The sequence below is a fragment of the Terrapene carolina genome, unplaced genomic scaffold (genome assembly GCF_002925995.2).
Source record: "Terrapene carolina triunguis isolate 2854851 unplaced genomic scaffold, T_m_triunguis-2.0 Scaffold234, whole genome shotgun sequence".
NCBI classification, from domain to species: domain Eukaryota; kingdom Metazoa; phylum Chordata; order Testudines; family Emydidae; genus Terrapene; species Terrapene triunguis.
In genome coordinates, this window is record NW_020664585.1 from 17,256,374 (window position 1) to 17,272,468 (window position 16,095).

Below are 16,095 nucleotides of genomic sequence, written 5' to 3' on the forward strand. Positions count from 1 at the left end.
TCCACTTAGAACTTGGCTATTGCTATTGAGATTTTACGTAGAAGGTGCTTAGATACTACAGTGATGGATGGCTGTTTAAACCCTAAAATAGATTTAATTGGAGGTACTCCTGAGATCAGAACTGGGGCCTGTTGGGTTATCTGGTGAGGTCTCTAGAGAGCAGTGGTTTGACTCAGGAGGACTGAGCATGCTTGTAGACCAGGGGTGGGCAAACTTTTTGGCCCGAGGGCCACATCTTGGTATGGAAATTGTATGGCGGGCCATGAATGCTCACAAAATTGGGGGTTGGGGTGTGGGAGAGGGTGAGGGCTCTGGATGGGGGTGCAGGCTCTGGGGTGGGGCCAGAAATGAGGAGTTCAGGGTGCGGGAGAGGGCTCTGGGCTGTGGCAGGAGGTTGGAGTGCAGGGGGGTGTTGAGGGCTCCAGCAGGGGGCAAGGGCTCTGGGCTGGGGCTGGGACTGAGGGGTTCGGAGGGCGGGAGGGGGATCAGGGTTGGTGCAGGGGGTTGGAGTGCAGGAGGGGGGTCAGGGGTGCAGGCTCTGGGCAGCGCTTACCTCAAGCAGCTCCCAGAAGCAGCGGCATGTCTCCCCTCCAGCTCCTATGCAGACGCGCGGCCAGGCGGCTCTGCGCGCTGCCCTGTCCACAGGCGCTGCCCCTGCAGCTCCCATTTGTTGTGGTTCCTGGCCAATGGGAGCTGCGGGGGTGGCGCTTAGGGCGGGGGCAGCATGCAGAGCCACAGGGGGGACGTGCCACTGCTTCTGGGAGCAGCACGGAGCGGGGCAAGCCCCCAACCCTGCTCCCCGGCTGGAACGGGGCAATTCCTGGACCCTGTTCCCCGGCGGGAGCTTGCGGGCTGGATGTGGCCACCGGGCCATAGTTTGCCCAGTCCTGTTGTAGACTGACAATCTCAGGGTAGGGCTGTGATCACTCGTGCATGTGAAGAGCTTTGCTGAAATTCTGACCATTGATGTTCATGTAGGATATGTTTGTGCAAGCCTTCTTCATGCAAGTAGTTCTGTTGGAGTCAGTGATATAAGTGCACATTAGCATGAGGAAGGATTGTACAATCAGGCCCAAGCAGTCTAGTACATTCAGGGTTGCAGTTCTTGAACACAATCAAGCTATGGGTGAGTGGAGTATATTTATAAATTTAACTGCCTTTGGATTTCAGCTGTTATCTGTAACGAATATTGGTATTTCTTTGATTCTTGATGGTTAAAATCAAAAACAGATGCATCTCCTAAAGCTAAAATGACAATATTTCCTAATGATTTCATCACTAGAAAAGGAACAGAGATTGGAAAAAACACAAATTTCCCTAGAAACGTAATGCTCTTTGCAAGGTATATTTGAAAGTAATTTGCTTGGCTTACATATCATAGAATGCATAGAATATTAGGGTTGAAAGGGACCTCAGGAGGTCATCTAGTCCAACCCCCTGCTCAAAGCAGGACCAACCCCCAGAAAGATTTTTGCCCTAGATCCCTAAGTGGCCCCCTCAAGGATTGAACTCACAACCCTGGGTTTAGCAGGCCAATGCTCAAACCACTGAGCTATCCCTTTATTTATAAAAATAAATTGCATATGAGATTATGAAAATATTTTCTTCTCCATTACTAATGGAAAGGGATTGATCTTGGACTATAGGGAAACACCAGACCTTGTGAGTTTGTCTCTTTAAACAATCTGTGCTGTTTCTGGATACAGCCCTTAATACGAGGACTTCAGACTAAAAGAACCTCAAAAGAGATTTCTGTTTTAACTAGAATCCTACCCTCTAAATTCTTCAGTGCAAGAGGCATTAAACCTATATGAAATATAAATAATCCATACATAGTTATAATTATACATAGTTATATAGCTAAAGAAAGGTTTGTTTCATAAATGTAAAAAATAAAATAAATCTATCAGCCAAGCTAGTAGCAATGTTACTCTCTGTAAATTTTCATAGATCTTTAAGATTAGACCAGCTCCATCTGGCAGGCAGGCTGACAGTTTTTGAATTTAGCACTGATATGTTTCTCTATTGCTGTCGGGTCTCTTGTTAACGCTTCATTAACGAAGCCGCTGTGATTTTTAGTAATAAATGTAAATGGCCAGTGATCTGTGCTGGGAAGCAGTTCACCTCACGGGGAAACTACAGCATTAAGGAACAAGAAAGATTAAATATAACATGGAATGAAGGGTTCTCAGTGGCTCATCTGTGTGCCGCCAAGGTAGTTAGATCTACATTTACTTGAAGGTTTAATACCTGTTTATCAGGCCAAGCTAATTTCCATAAGCCTTGCACTTAACGTTTCAGGAACACTGTTGGGAAAGATTTTATTTCCTTTCCCAAAACTGCAATAGAATATGTTTTCTTGAACAAAATAAGCACCCAGAAAGGCAATATTCAAAACAATTAGCTGAGTCACGGCCATTCTTTCTCATGGCTAATTATTTGAAAATGAATTTCACATTCATGATCTATCTATTCCTGCTGTTCATAATAACAAACTGGTTAAGCGTTGTGAATAATTCTCTCAGTATTTAGAACGTTGCCAGTTCCTGTGCAAATGGAACAGCTGTTGTGTATCCCCAATGTTCTGAATACAAAAGGAGAAAGTGTGCATGGACAAAAACAGGTTTAATATCCCATCCACTTTGATGGAGGAAGAGGGAAGAGACTATACACGTTTTTAAAGCAGAACTGGAATGTTACAGCTGGTGCTACTTGTACCTGATAAGGAAATTTAAGTAGCTAGATTCTCTTGTGCTCCAGCCCCTTCATGCTGCTGGTTGCAAATGCCCAACAGAGAATCCACCTGGCAGATGGGAATTCCGCAATGGTATAAAGCCAGCAGATCCAACTCCTGCTCCAACCATCACCACCCCCAAAGTAGGGACCAGGGTCAGAATAGAACTCAGCTCTGCTTTGCCAATCCTCCACTGACATAAGGTCCCCTAAGGACTAGCTCTACGATGGCCCCTGGTCCTGCAGTGCGTAGAGCTTGGCATAGGGGAGAATGAAGCCCCAGTAATATATTTCTGATATCAACATCTCTGAAAATCAGGCCTATAGCATTTTAAGTTGAGAACCCAAAATTAATGGGCACTTGTAAAAATGCAAGTTCTAACCTCTGTGCCTCAGTGTCCCCATGTATGAAAGGAGGCAGAACTTTACCTCTCCTCATGGGGTGAAGGGAGGATTTAATCTTTGCAAAATGTTTTGTGAGTCAAGTGTCTTGGATGGAAAGCTCTATACAATGTCATGTTATTACCAGGTGCCTTGTTCTTATGAGTGACAAGAAGAAAGCTATAGAAAGTAAGCCATCATTTTTATGAATTGGAGCCCTCCCACTTCTTTTTCAGTGCTTTGCAATTTTTGTGCCCCCCCTCGAATTAGTTATTTTAAAATCACAACTGTCATGAGTGATTCCCAGCCCACACCTTTTTTTTTGAGCATTATAGTTTCTGAAACGTTGCATGTACTTGAGGTGCATCTCTTTAGTTTGTTGCAAAGGGCTTATACAACAATATAAGATGAATTTACAAAGCATTTGTACATTTTGAAAAATAATTTCTTTGGGAGGAAGCAAAACTTTCCTGTCCAACAGAGAATGAGCTATTTCAGTTTGCCTGGAAGTATGTTTTGTCTTTATCCCCCCATGTGCATTGTCTCTCTAGATGTCAATTTGTATCTCTTCACTTTTTCCACCAGTGTCACGAGTTGTGGCTGTGGTCTTGAATAGCTAACCAGTGCTACAGCTGCCGCTCTGAACAAATATTGAAATGATGAAAGCAGTTGAATATACCATCTGAGCTGTGTAGTTTACAGTTTCATCTCTTTCTTTCTGTCAGGAGTAGGTAAAAATCATGCAGTTGCAAAGGTGAAAAGAAATTGCCTCTTCTGTTAAAAAATACAAATGCTTTGTAAATTAATCTTATCAACCAGTTGTATAAGCCCTTTTCAATCTTAAAAAATAGAAGAGGCAATTTCTTTTCACTTTTTCAACTGCATGATTTTTATTAAAATCTTGGGCATGTGGATCTCACCTACCATTAATTTTGAATTTTAGGGAAAGTTTCAACCCTCTAGATGGGTTACCAGTTATCTGCTGATTTTCATGAAGTTGTGCAAAATTTATTTGTGGCTCCTGAAGGCTTTGACCTCACACAAGATAGCTGCAATCATCAGAGGAAGGTCAGCCTCTTGTAAAAGCCCATCCCCAGTAAAATCTCCAGCTTTGTGGCTATAAGTGACAGAGCTGGTCAGGTTATGTAAATTAGCTCCCCATCTGCCATTCTCTTAACACCTGATCCTCCAAGTAGTCATATCCATGTGGAGTTCTGTCTGTTCCCACATGGAGTCCCATTAACTTTAGTGCAACTGTCTCTGAGGCCTGGTCTATACTACAGTGTTAGGTTGATGCAAGGCAGCTTACATCGACCTAACTCTGTAAACAGCTACACTAAAATGTTGCTCCCGCCGATGTAACTTGCCTGCTACGCTGACTTAATAACTCCACCTCCATGAGAAACATAGCGCTTAGACTGACGTAGTTAGGTCGACGCACTGTCAATATAGACACTCTGTTACTTACGTCAACTTTAGTGGCCTCCAGGAGGTGTCCCACAATGCCCCATCGCAGACATTCTGGTCACCATTTTGAACTCCGCTGCCCAGCAGCTGGGCACACAGGTATATGCCCCTCCCCATTAAAGCCTTGCAAATTTTGAAATTCCATTTCCTGTTTGCTTGGCGTGGAGAGGTCACCTAGCAACTACCCAGCTAACCAGGCCAGCTCCACACTGCAAACATGCTCCAGGAGGTGAAGGATGTCTTGAGTCCATGGGGGAGAAGAGGCTGTGCAAGCAGAGCTCTGGTCCAGCCTAGAAACATCGATATCTACAACCAGATCTTTTGGACATGAAGGAGAAGGGCTACAAGAAAAACCTGCAGCGGTGCCATGTGAAAGCCAAAGAGTTGCGGCAGGCATAGCAGAAGGCCAGGGAGGCTAACAGTCGCTCTGGTGTGGAGCCGCAGACATGCTGCTTTTACAAAGAGTTATAGGCCATCCTCGGTGGAGACCCCACCACCACCCCTAAGCAGGGCCGGCTCTGATTTTTTTGCTGCCCCAAGCGCAAAAAAAAACAAAAAAACCCCCAGGGTGCAGGGCGGCCAGACCCAGAGGCAAAGCAAAACAAAAAAACAAGTTTATGTGCACCGAGATGTCCCGTGAATCCTCCACAGAGATCTTGAGGAAACTTTCCTGGGTAATCTGTAGTCCTCTGCTGAAGTTTTCTGGGCGGGGCTGCCTTATTTCTCCCGCTGCAGTAGGACGCTTTCCCACGCCACTCAGCAGTTACTAGCGGCATACAGCCCTGGTCTGCAGGTGGGCACCTGCAGGAGCTGTTCTCTTTCAGCTTCCGTTACCCTCAGGACTGAGATACCAGCTACAGTCACTACCGCCTGTGGAAAATGATGCCAGTGGTCAGTTCAGTTGCCTATCTGCATATGCTCATGCAAGTTTCCACACAACTACTGCCACTCACTTCTCCACTGTCAGTGCAGCTCTCATTTTGCTGTTAGTGTGCTGGAGGGCTGAGGCAAGCACCACACACACACGTATCCAGGAACGTGGCCTTGCACATCTGAAGTTCTGCAGCCCCTGCTCATCCTCCCAGATCTGCACGACAATGCAATCCTGCCAGTCGGTGGCTTGTTTCTCGGGCCCAGAACCAGCGCTCCACCATCTGCAGCTGCTCTGTGAATGCCGCCAACAACCTTGAATTGTTTCTTTCTATGTCCCATGGCAATCTAGCCTCTAAGGAATTGTCATGTTCCCCACAGCTCCTCTGGCAGCTCTGCAAATACTGCAGGATCAGGCACCCAGTGCTTGCCATGTTCATAACAATAGCGGAGAGCTGTGCAGGATCCAGGCTTCTCACACAGATGGCGGCCGCGCAGGTTTGCGGTCGAAGTACCCTCTAAGCTGCACGGCAACCTATTAGGCGCCGCTCAGGGGTGCAGTGGGGAGAGATGCCTCTCTCCCAGACCTGCCACAGTGCGGAGAGGCGCCCCAGCCCAGCCCCAGCACGGACCTGCCGCAGCCAGGGGAGAGGCACCCCGGCCACAACCCAGCCCCAGACCTGCCACGGCCGGAGGAGAGGCGCCCCAACCTAGCCCCGGGCCTGGACCTGTTGCGGCTGGGGGAGAGGCGCCTATCCCGCGGCCCCAGCCCCAGAGCTGCTGCGGTGGGGGAGCGGCACCTCTCCCCTCCAGCCCAGGTGCTCCTGTGAAGAGAGACCTGGGGGGAGTTCTCTCTCCCCGCTGTAGCCCTGGGGCAGCCTGCACCCCAAACCCCTAATCGCCAGCACCCCCAGCCAGAGTCCTCACCCCCTGTACCCCAACCCTCTACCCCAGTCCGGAGTCCCCCTCCTACACTCTGAACCCCTCGGCCTCACCCCCCACCACATGAATTTTGTTATGTACACCAATATGGAGGTGATGTGTCACACATCAATTCCATATTGGTGCACATAACAAAATCCATTCCGCACGTGTGTGGGAAAAATCGGAACACTGTTTGCGGGGCTTTTGAAAAGAGGCGTGAAATATTATGGGATGCAGATAAAATTATGGGATGGAGAAAACTGCATTATGGAATGTTGAAATCGTGTTCCCAGTCACCCCTGCACAACTCACTTGCCCCCAGGAGGCATTGCAAACCTTTCCCAAAACACCCTGTGCTAAATGGTGGCAAGTTGCACAGTGGGATAGCTACCTATGGTGCACTGCTCTCTGCATCGATGCAAGTGCTGCTAGTGAGGACACACATCGCTGACACAAGGAGCATAGTGTGGACACGCAAAAGCGATTTAATTATTGCAGTGGTTGTATGTCAACGTAACTTAGGTTAACTTAATTTTGTAGTGTGAACTTGCCCTGAGACTGCTTTTGTAGCACTTTCCATATAAGGATCTCAAGAATCTTTGCAAATACTTACACACCACAGTTCCCCTGTAGGGGAGCAGGTGTTTAACATCATTTTACATATGAGTAAACTGGGAGGAAGTATGGTCTAGGCCAGGGGCGGGCAAACTTTTTGGCCCAAGGGCCACATCTGGGAATCAAAATTGTACGGCGGGCCATGAATGCTCACAAAATTGGGGTTGGTGTGTGGGAGAGGGTCAGGGCTCTGGTTGAGGGTGTGGGCTCTGGGGTGGGGCCAGAAATGAGGAGTTCAGGGTGCAGGAGGGGGCTCCAGGCTGGGGTGGGGGAGGGCTCCGTCTGGGGTGGGGGAGTGGGGTGTGAGGGGGGGGCTCTGGGGAGGGGGGGGGCTGGGGATGAGAGCTTTAGGGTGCAGGAGGGTGGTTCAGGCTGGAATTGAGTGGTTTGGACGGCGGGAGGGGGATCAGGGCTGGGCCCAGGGGGTTGGGGCGTAGGGAGAGGCTCCCAGCGGCGCTTACCTCAAGCAGCTCCCGGAAGCAGCGGCATGTCTCTTCTCCGGCTCCTACGCAGAGCCATGCCTGGTGCGGCCCCCGATCATGCTGCCGCGTCTGGGAGCTGCATGGTGCAGCCCCCATCCCAGCTGGAGTACCAGAGCAGGGCCTAGACTTCCTGCATGACCCTGGTCAGGTCACTTAGTATCTCACATTTCCAACTGTAAAATGGGGGGGGGGGGGGATGTAGCACTGCCCTACCTCCCAAGGGCTCTGAGAGAATAAATTTATTAAAGATTGTGAGATGCTCAGACCCAGTGGTAATGGGGGTTATATGAGTACCTTAGATCGATGCGTGCAAAGAGTTTGAATGACTTTCCCAAGGTCATACAATGAGCCAATGACAGAGTTAGGCAGAGAAACAGAATCTCAGTTCTCAGTCCCTTTTTATCTAACCATTAGATACATGCTTCCGATCCATGTACGTACATAGGATTGATGTGGGAGTACCTGAAAATGATCTTAAATAGTCTTCAGAGAGAGAGAGACACTGGTTTTCAGTAAGAATGTTTTATTTTTCATCATTTTAGCTGCCTGTCTCTGCCGTTGTTTCAGGCAGGCACTTGGAATGGTTCCAGAGGTTAACGAGAGTTTGCCATGGAGTGCATCCTTGCTGTTTTTAAATTAAGTAGAATAGCTTTTTTTTTTTAATTGTTTCCTATAACATATTGCTGCCTCGGCATCCCCACCTCCACTCACTGGCCTATACTGCAAGGCTTCCGCAGACACTTAGAGTACGTGTTCTGTTTAGACTTTCCAGCCTCAAGAGTTTTAGTGCTGTATAGACTCTGCCCTTGCCCAAAGCTCCTAGGCAGACAAAATGAGCTTCGAAACAGCTCTGTCATGGACGGCTGCAGAGAGGCACTGAACTGAATATTGTAACGATTTGCTAAAATATTAGCTTTTCAGATAGCTTAAAATAAATTGAAATTAGCTATTGTGTACATAAGATTTCTAGCCCTGTGCTTATGAACTTGAATGAAATCCTAAGAAAATAAATATCAGGAAACATAAAGATCATGGCTCATTGCTCCTGTCAGTATGCTGTTCATGCTGTTTGCTTGTTGGGCCAGGGAGAACAGTCTGTCATGCACAATTTTCCTCTTTCCTTCGAGTTGCTCCTCTGGTCAGTAAGTCCCCAGGCTTTATTCTCCACTCTATGACACCAGCTTGACAGTGGTGTAACTCCAATGCCATACAATGGTGTAACAGTCAGGAATTGGGCCCTCCACTTCTATGCTCTGTCCCAGTTGGATCCATTTGTATACATGTTTCTGAAAATTTCTAGGCAGCAGTTGCCCCTCTGTTTTGAGATGTGTGCCAATATACATGTTTGGCAGTTAATTAGGAGTTTCTTCAAAGAGACTCTTTGAAGTGAAATGAAGTTTCCTAAGGGAAATTGAAATAAAACTTGTTACTTGTGTACAAATGGATCCAATTTGGGTGGAGCATAAAAATGGAGGGCTTGCTTCCTGACTCCATTTACACCAGTTTGATGCTGTTGTAAGGCAGTGGAGTGAGTTACGCCAGCTTGACAACAGTGTTACAGAATCAGACCTGGGGACTGCAAGTTTAGTTGGCCAATCAAAGAAGCAGTGCAAAGGAAAGATGGGGCAATTATGATGGGCGGGGAGACTATCTCCTTAGCCCAACAAGCTAGCAGTAGCCAGGGCATACTGACAGTGGAATTCTCATATGTATTGCCCTTTTGCCAGCAGTTGTGGATTTTCAGGGCCTTGTGGGTCTGGTTCGTGTTTGGATCAGTAATTGATTATACGGATTCAGACTATTTTCTTCATGTAATTTGTTTATTTACAAATACAGGAGCACTGTTTTCTGAAGCAGGGCTGGTAACGAATGGCACAAGTCTAACCCCCTTTGGTGGAAATCTTGGGCCCAGCAGCTCTGCCCAGTTGTCTCTTCCAGGGACACAAACAGACCCACCAGCCAAAACTGTCTGCTTGTAGCTTAATACACAGCCTCTCTCCAGCTTCTTCTGACTCATTCCAACTGCTTCAACATACATGGAAGCAGCCACTAGCTCTTGCTGTGGAATGACTGGCTAGGAGAGCATGGGCAATTAGACTCACAGTACCCCCTTGAGGTAACCTGCTTGTATCCATTCTTTCTATAGTGTCGTCCCCCATCTCCACCCCCGCCTCAGACATCCTTAATGACAGGCGAGTACAATATAAGTGTGCAACTCCTTCTAGAAAAGATTACTCCCATTTTTCAAAAACACAAGACGTAAATACTATACACACTTACGGATTCTCTATACCTCGTTATAGTTCAGCTGCCAAACCATTCTCACCCTTCCTTCCTTCTGCACATCTGTCCCAAAATAGAGCACGGAATGGAAAAGGAGAATTACTAGCAAAGTACAGTACTGGCTTCTAAGCAGGATATGTTACAATTATTAAGTTGACTACATCTGATTTACTCTAGAGTAATTGTTTCTCAAAGGAATTCTCTTCAATGTATCAAGGCTGACCACTGTTGTAATAGCTTTTCCTCATGCTCCTCATATAACACAGTGAGAGATTGCCAGACAAAGTCACACTGAGTTGTAGCTGACCTTAAAATATTCAGTAAAAAACAGATTGACAGAGCCAGACGAGTACCCAGAAGTCACCTCCTACAAGACAGGGCCAACAAAGAAAATAACAGAACACCACTAGCTGTCACCTTCAGCCCCCAACTAAAACCTCTCCAGCGCATCATCAGAGATCTACAACCTATCCTGAAAGATGATCCTTTACTCTCACAGATCTTGGGAGACAGACCTGTCCTCGCTTACAGACAACCCCCCCAACCTAAAGCAAATACTCACCAGCAACCACACATCACTGAACAAAAACACTGACCCAGGAACCTATCCTTGTAACAAAGCCCGATGCCAACTCTGTCCACATATCTATTCAAGTGACATCATCATAGGGCCTAATCACATCAGCCATACCATCAGGGGCTCGTTCACCTGCACATCTACCAATGTGATATATGCCATCATGTGCCAGCAATGCCCCTCTGCCATGTACATTGGCCAAACCGGACAGTCTCTACGCAAAAGAATTAATGGACACAAATCTGACATCAGGAATCATAATACTCAAAAACCAGTGGGAGAACACTTTAACCTGTCTGGCCATTCTATGACAGACCTGCGGGTGGCTATCTTAAAACAGAAAAACTTCAAAAACAGACTCCAACGAGACACTGCTGAGCTGGAATTGTTATGCAAACTAGACACAATCAACACAGGATTAAATAAAGACTGGGAATGGCTGAGCCATTACAAACATTGAATCTATCTCCCCTTGTAAGTATTTTCACACTTGCTTCTTATCAAACTGTCTGTACTGAGCCATCTTGATTATCACTTCAAAAGTTTTTTTTCTCTTACTTAATTGGCCTCTCAGAGTTGGTAAGACAACTCCCACCTGTTCATGCTCTCTGTATGTGTGTGTGTATATATATATCTCCTCAATATATGTTTCACTCTATATGCATCCGAAGAAGTGGGTTGTAGCCCACGAAAGCTTATGCTCTAATAAATTTGTTAGTCTCTAAGGTGCCACAAGTACTCCTGTTCTTTTTAAGGATGTAATCAGTAACTCTTTACTCCTGATTACAGGAACTCCCCATGGTGTTAGAAGAATCTCTGTTTGCCCCCTCTTGTCAAATTGCAGAGCTGGCAATATTCAACTTTATTAACAGGTCTTTTGAACAAGATTAATTGGGTCCTTAGGAGGTTCAGTTTCTCCTGAGATTTCACATTTGTTTAGATCCACATGCATCTGCGTTTACAGCTGTCTACCTGCAATGCTTGATTATTAGACAATATTGTGAAGTCAGTATGAATAGGTTTCCCCAGAGTCTCTTTCTTGATACATATTTGCAGTTTTCTGTACTGGGCTTTAGATAGCAGCCTATTTCCCTCCTCCTCAGTGGGTACTCTCTCTGCTCTACTGTCCAATTGTATCATAAAATTTCTTTCCTGTGTACATCTGCAAATAGCCACTGAGTATTGCAGATCCGTTAGTGAACCGCTGCTTTGCTAGCGATATGGTTACTCCAGAGGGTTCTCAAGCCTGTTCTGCAGATGAGCCAGCCTGCTTCCCTATTCTGATATTTTTGTGTTTGCGTGCTTTCTAATCCTGTGCTAAGGTGAAATATTCTTCACGGTTTGTCAAACAAGATTATGGAGTTGACTGTAAAACTATGGAAATGACTCATCTCAGCATTTTTTTTCTTATTAGGAGTGATCCGGGATGAAAGTGAAAATGCCAGATCTGTCATAAATAATGTAGAAATGACAGCCTGGCAGAGAGATCTTTTTCTGTCTGCTGCTATTGAAAAGAAATAAGGCTTAGATGACCAGATCCCCAGCTGATGCAAATCTACACAGTTCCCTTGACTTCAGTGGAGCTACGTCTGTTTACAGCAGCCAAGGATCTGGTCCAGAATGTCTAAAGTACTGTGTCAATTTGGATGAAGAATATCCCCGTACACTGAGCCAGGTTGCTTAGTTAGGAGTTGAACTGCTGAGTTCTTAGTTCAGTATTGGGCTCTATACCATATACTTTATTGATCCTATGAAAGTGTATTTAATATAGTAGTAAATAATTGCCAAACCTCACAGCAGCAACAGAGTATCCAGAGTGCAATTAAACTGGTAATTTTCTGCTCGTTGCTTTTATTTTTGTCAGGAAAACACCTTTCAGGATTTAATGTCGCACAAAGAAGGTTGTGCTTTGATGGGCCAGCAGTAAAAAATTAAATCCCGGAGAACCCTTGGTGCACAGAATATATAATGCAGCCAATAAACAATCTTATCAGTCACACTTGATGAGAGCAGTGTGGGGGCCGTGTGCTGTGTTGATAATTCCAAAATTTGATTTCATGGGGACACTCGGGCATCAGAGTGGTAGTGGGAAAGGAAATGAAAACGTATCCCAAGGAGTCAGGAGCCCCATAAACCTGAGCACAATGGCAGCACCGCCAAATAAGTATGAGTGCTGGGAGCAATTTGAAGGGTAATGGGAATCTAATGAAGAGCAAACATCAGGTTGTTTGTTTTGTTTTTGTTTTTAGGAGGAGAGTCTTATTGGGGAAAACCTTTTAAAGATGAGTTCAAGCCAAATCTGTCCCACACTGGACGTGGTATTCTTAGCATGGCCAATTCAGGACCCAACAGCAACAAATCACAATTGTAAGTAGTCACTTGCTATTCTATAAGGGGTTATCTTATAGAGGTAAGAAAATAAATGGAATTCTATGAACTACTTATGATACACCAGCATGAAATGCTCTCCCAAGTACTTCGTATTGATACCACCAAAGTGTAAGACCCATTTTAAACACTAAGATCAGAGCAACTTGAAGCATGCCATGAAGATCCTTAGGCCTTGGCTACACTTGCAGATGTACAGCGCTGTGAGTTAAACCTGACTTCGTGCAGCTGAGTAGGGAAAGCGCTGCAGTCTGTCCACACTGACAGCTGCCCAGCGCACTGTCGTGGCCACATTTGCGGCAATTGCAGCGCTATTGGGAGCAGTGCATTATGGGCAGCTATCCCACAGAGCACTTTTCCCATTCTGGCGCCGTGGGTTGTGGGAAGGGGGTGTGGGTGCGGGGGATTCTGGGTCCTGTCCCAATGCCCCGTGATGCATCGCTTCGCATCCCAGAAATCCCTTTGTTTCCATCCATCTTTGGCGCCATCTTTCAACGGTTTCTGTGCAGCGCGATCTGTCTGTGGGAAATGGAGTCCGAACTGCTGAGGCGTATGCTGACGAGTCTCGCCAGCACATCACGTTTGGCTGTCGAACTATTCCTTAAGATCCAGAGTGAGGGTGAGGAGTCCGACGATGCTATCGAGCCGCATAACGCATACAACACGAAATTGCTTGTGGCATTCACGGACATGCTCAGCACCGTGGAACGCCGCTTTTGGGCTCGGGAAACAAGCACCGAGTGGTGGGATCACATCGTCATGGAAGTCTGGGATGACGAGCAGTGGCTGCAGAACTTTCGGATGAGAAAAGCCACTTTCATGGGACTGTGTGAGGAGCTTGCCCCCACCCTGCGGCGCAAGGACACGAGATTGAGACCTGCCCTGCCAGTGGAGAAGCAGGTGGCTATTGCAATCTGGAAGCTGGCAACTCCAGACAGCTACCGGTCGGTCGCAAACCAGTTTGGAGTGGGAAAGTCGACCGTTGGAATCATGTTGATACAAGTTTGCAAGGCCATTAATCGCATCCTACTCAGAAGAACCATGACTCTGGGTAACGTGCAGGAAATAGTGGATGGCTTTGCACAAATGGGGTTCCCTAACTGTGGAGGAGCGATAGATGGGACACACATTCCTATTCTGGCACCACCCCACCTAGGATCTGAGTACGTTAATCGGAAGGGGTATTTCTCTATGGTTCTCCAGGCGCTTGTGGATCACCGTGGGCGTTTCATTGACATTAACACAGGCTGGCCCGGAAAGGTGCATGACACACGCATCTTTCGGAACACTTGGCTGTTCAGGAAGATGCAGGCCGGGACTTTTTTCCCCAGAGCGGAAGATCACGGTAGGGGAAGTTGAAATGCCCATTGTGATCCTTGGAGATCCCGCTTACCCGTTAATGCCGTGGCTCATGAAACCCTACACAGGGAGCCTGGACAGCAGCAAGGAACGGTTCAACTACAGGTTGAGCCGGTGCCGAATGACTGTGGAGTGTGCCTTTGGCCGTTTAAAGGGCCGCTGGCGATCTCTGTATGGGAAGCTGGACTTGGCTGAAAACAGCATCCCCGCAGTTATATCCGCGTGCTGTGCCCTCCATAATATTTGTGAAGGGAAGGGTGAAAGCTTCACTCAGGCATGGACCTCCGAGGTTCAACACCTGGAGGCTGAATTTGCACAGCCAGAGAGCAGGGCTATTACAGGGGCCCAGCGCGGGGCTGCAAGGATTAGGGATGCCTTGAGGGAGCAATTTGAGGCTGAAAATCAGCAGTGATACCTGGTGCCCTGCACGGGAGTGAAGTGCAGTAGTTCCAATCTTTAGGAATCAGTGTCTGCTTAGCAGACAAGCAGACTTGCAGTGCCTGTTTATTTCCTGGGCTATGGAGTCTTTTACTTTATGCAATAATAAAGAATGTTTTCAAAGCCAAAGAATCCATTTATTGAAAAGAAAAAAAATTATTTATTGAAAAGAAACAAGAGGTTGGAGTGGGGGACAGTACAATCACAGATTCGCGTATGTCCTGTCTGGTGTGCTGTGCAGTGAGTGCTGCACTTCAGGACAGCTATACTGCATGGTGATAGGGGTTGAGTGCAGAGGGTAAGGGTCGTGGTTTTCAGGGCTGGGTGGTGAAGATACTGGTGTTGGAGGCAGCGGGTGGCGTGAAGAACACGGAAGTTGGGGAAAGTGGGTTGGAGGTGACAGTGGGGCACAACAGAAAGAGTTTTGGGACAAGGGCTGTGGGGGGGGGGGGGGTGGCGTTTGCGGTACTGCTCCTCTTTCTGCATGGCTACCAGCTCCTGGATAGCATCTGCTTGGCGCTCCAGGATGCTTATGAGCCTATCAGTGCTTTGCTGCTGGTACGCTGCGTTTTCCTGGCGGATCCTGCTTTCTCTCTCCCTCCAGTCCTGTGCTTTCTCATTCTCTTTAATAGATTGCCGCATCACTTCTTGCAGCATGTCTTCTTTGCTTTTTCACGGTCTCTTCCTGAGTCTTTGCAGTCTCTGAGCAGGCGATAAGAGGACGACTGAGGTCTCAAGGTTGATGCAGCTGTATAGGCAAAATGCAACGTTTAACAGAGGCAGCATTGTTTATACCAGACAGAGTAATGATTCCCCCCGCACTTAAGGAGTAGTAAACACACAGGGTCTACACAATAGCATAATTTTCCCGTCCGAAACAGAGCGCACACATCCCATGGGAGCCTCAAAATGGTGAGTAAGGGGGACTGATTGTTTCAGGCTGCACTGTCCTCTGGGTTTCTGTGCCTTGGGGAGAGCCAACAGCTTCAGGGGGCACCTACGCTGAACACTGTCCCAACATTTTCCACAGGAGTTCGTCCTGGACGATATCTCACTGCTGAGGGTGACCTGGGAAGCAAGGGAGGGTCTTCTAGTGCAATGCGGCTTCCGCCCTGGCCCATATGCAGCTTGCCTGTGTGCAGCAATGGTCCCCCCGCCCCTCGCGGCACAGTGGCGCGGAAACGTTAGCCTGGCTGGGACAAGGACCACAGTGGCTCTCCCGATAAACCTGCGCAAGCGCATTGCACACGTTCTGGATGAGACATTCGAGGAGATTACCGAGGCCGATTACCGCGATGTGATAAACCACATCAATGCACTATTCCGCATCTAGGCATGCATGCCTAACCCTCCTCTCCCAAAGAGCCCGCACCGAAAAAATTCCTTCCCGAAAAAAAAAAACCGCTTACCGGGAACGTGCTCTTCTGTTTGTCCTCCACCAAGTACCGGCCGCTGCAACTGGCTACCTTCCTCCTGGCTCGAGAAGAGCTCCTGGCTGCATGGCTCCAGGGATTCCGGGGTGTCTCCATCCGGCCCACCACCTTCACTCCCGTTTTCTTCCTCCTCCTCCTCTTCCTC

The 16,095-nt window shown here is 47.4% G+C and overlaps 1 protein-coding gene across 1 annotated transcript in view; it reads left to right on the top strand.

The window, feature by feature from the left end:
- The window catches only part of PPIL2 (peptidylprolyl isomerase like 2), a 135,433-nt gene that overhangs the window by 96,878 nt on the left and 22,460 nt on the right, over positions 1-16,095 (top strand). Inside the window, exon 15 of the mRNA XM_026656924.2 lies at positions 12,582-12,699. Within this exon, the coding sequence (XP_026512709.1) occupies positions 12,582-12,699 (118 nt within the window). The remainder of the gene's footprint in view (positions 1-12,581; positions 12,700-16,095) is intronic.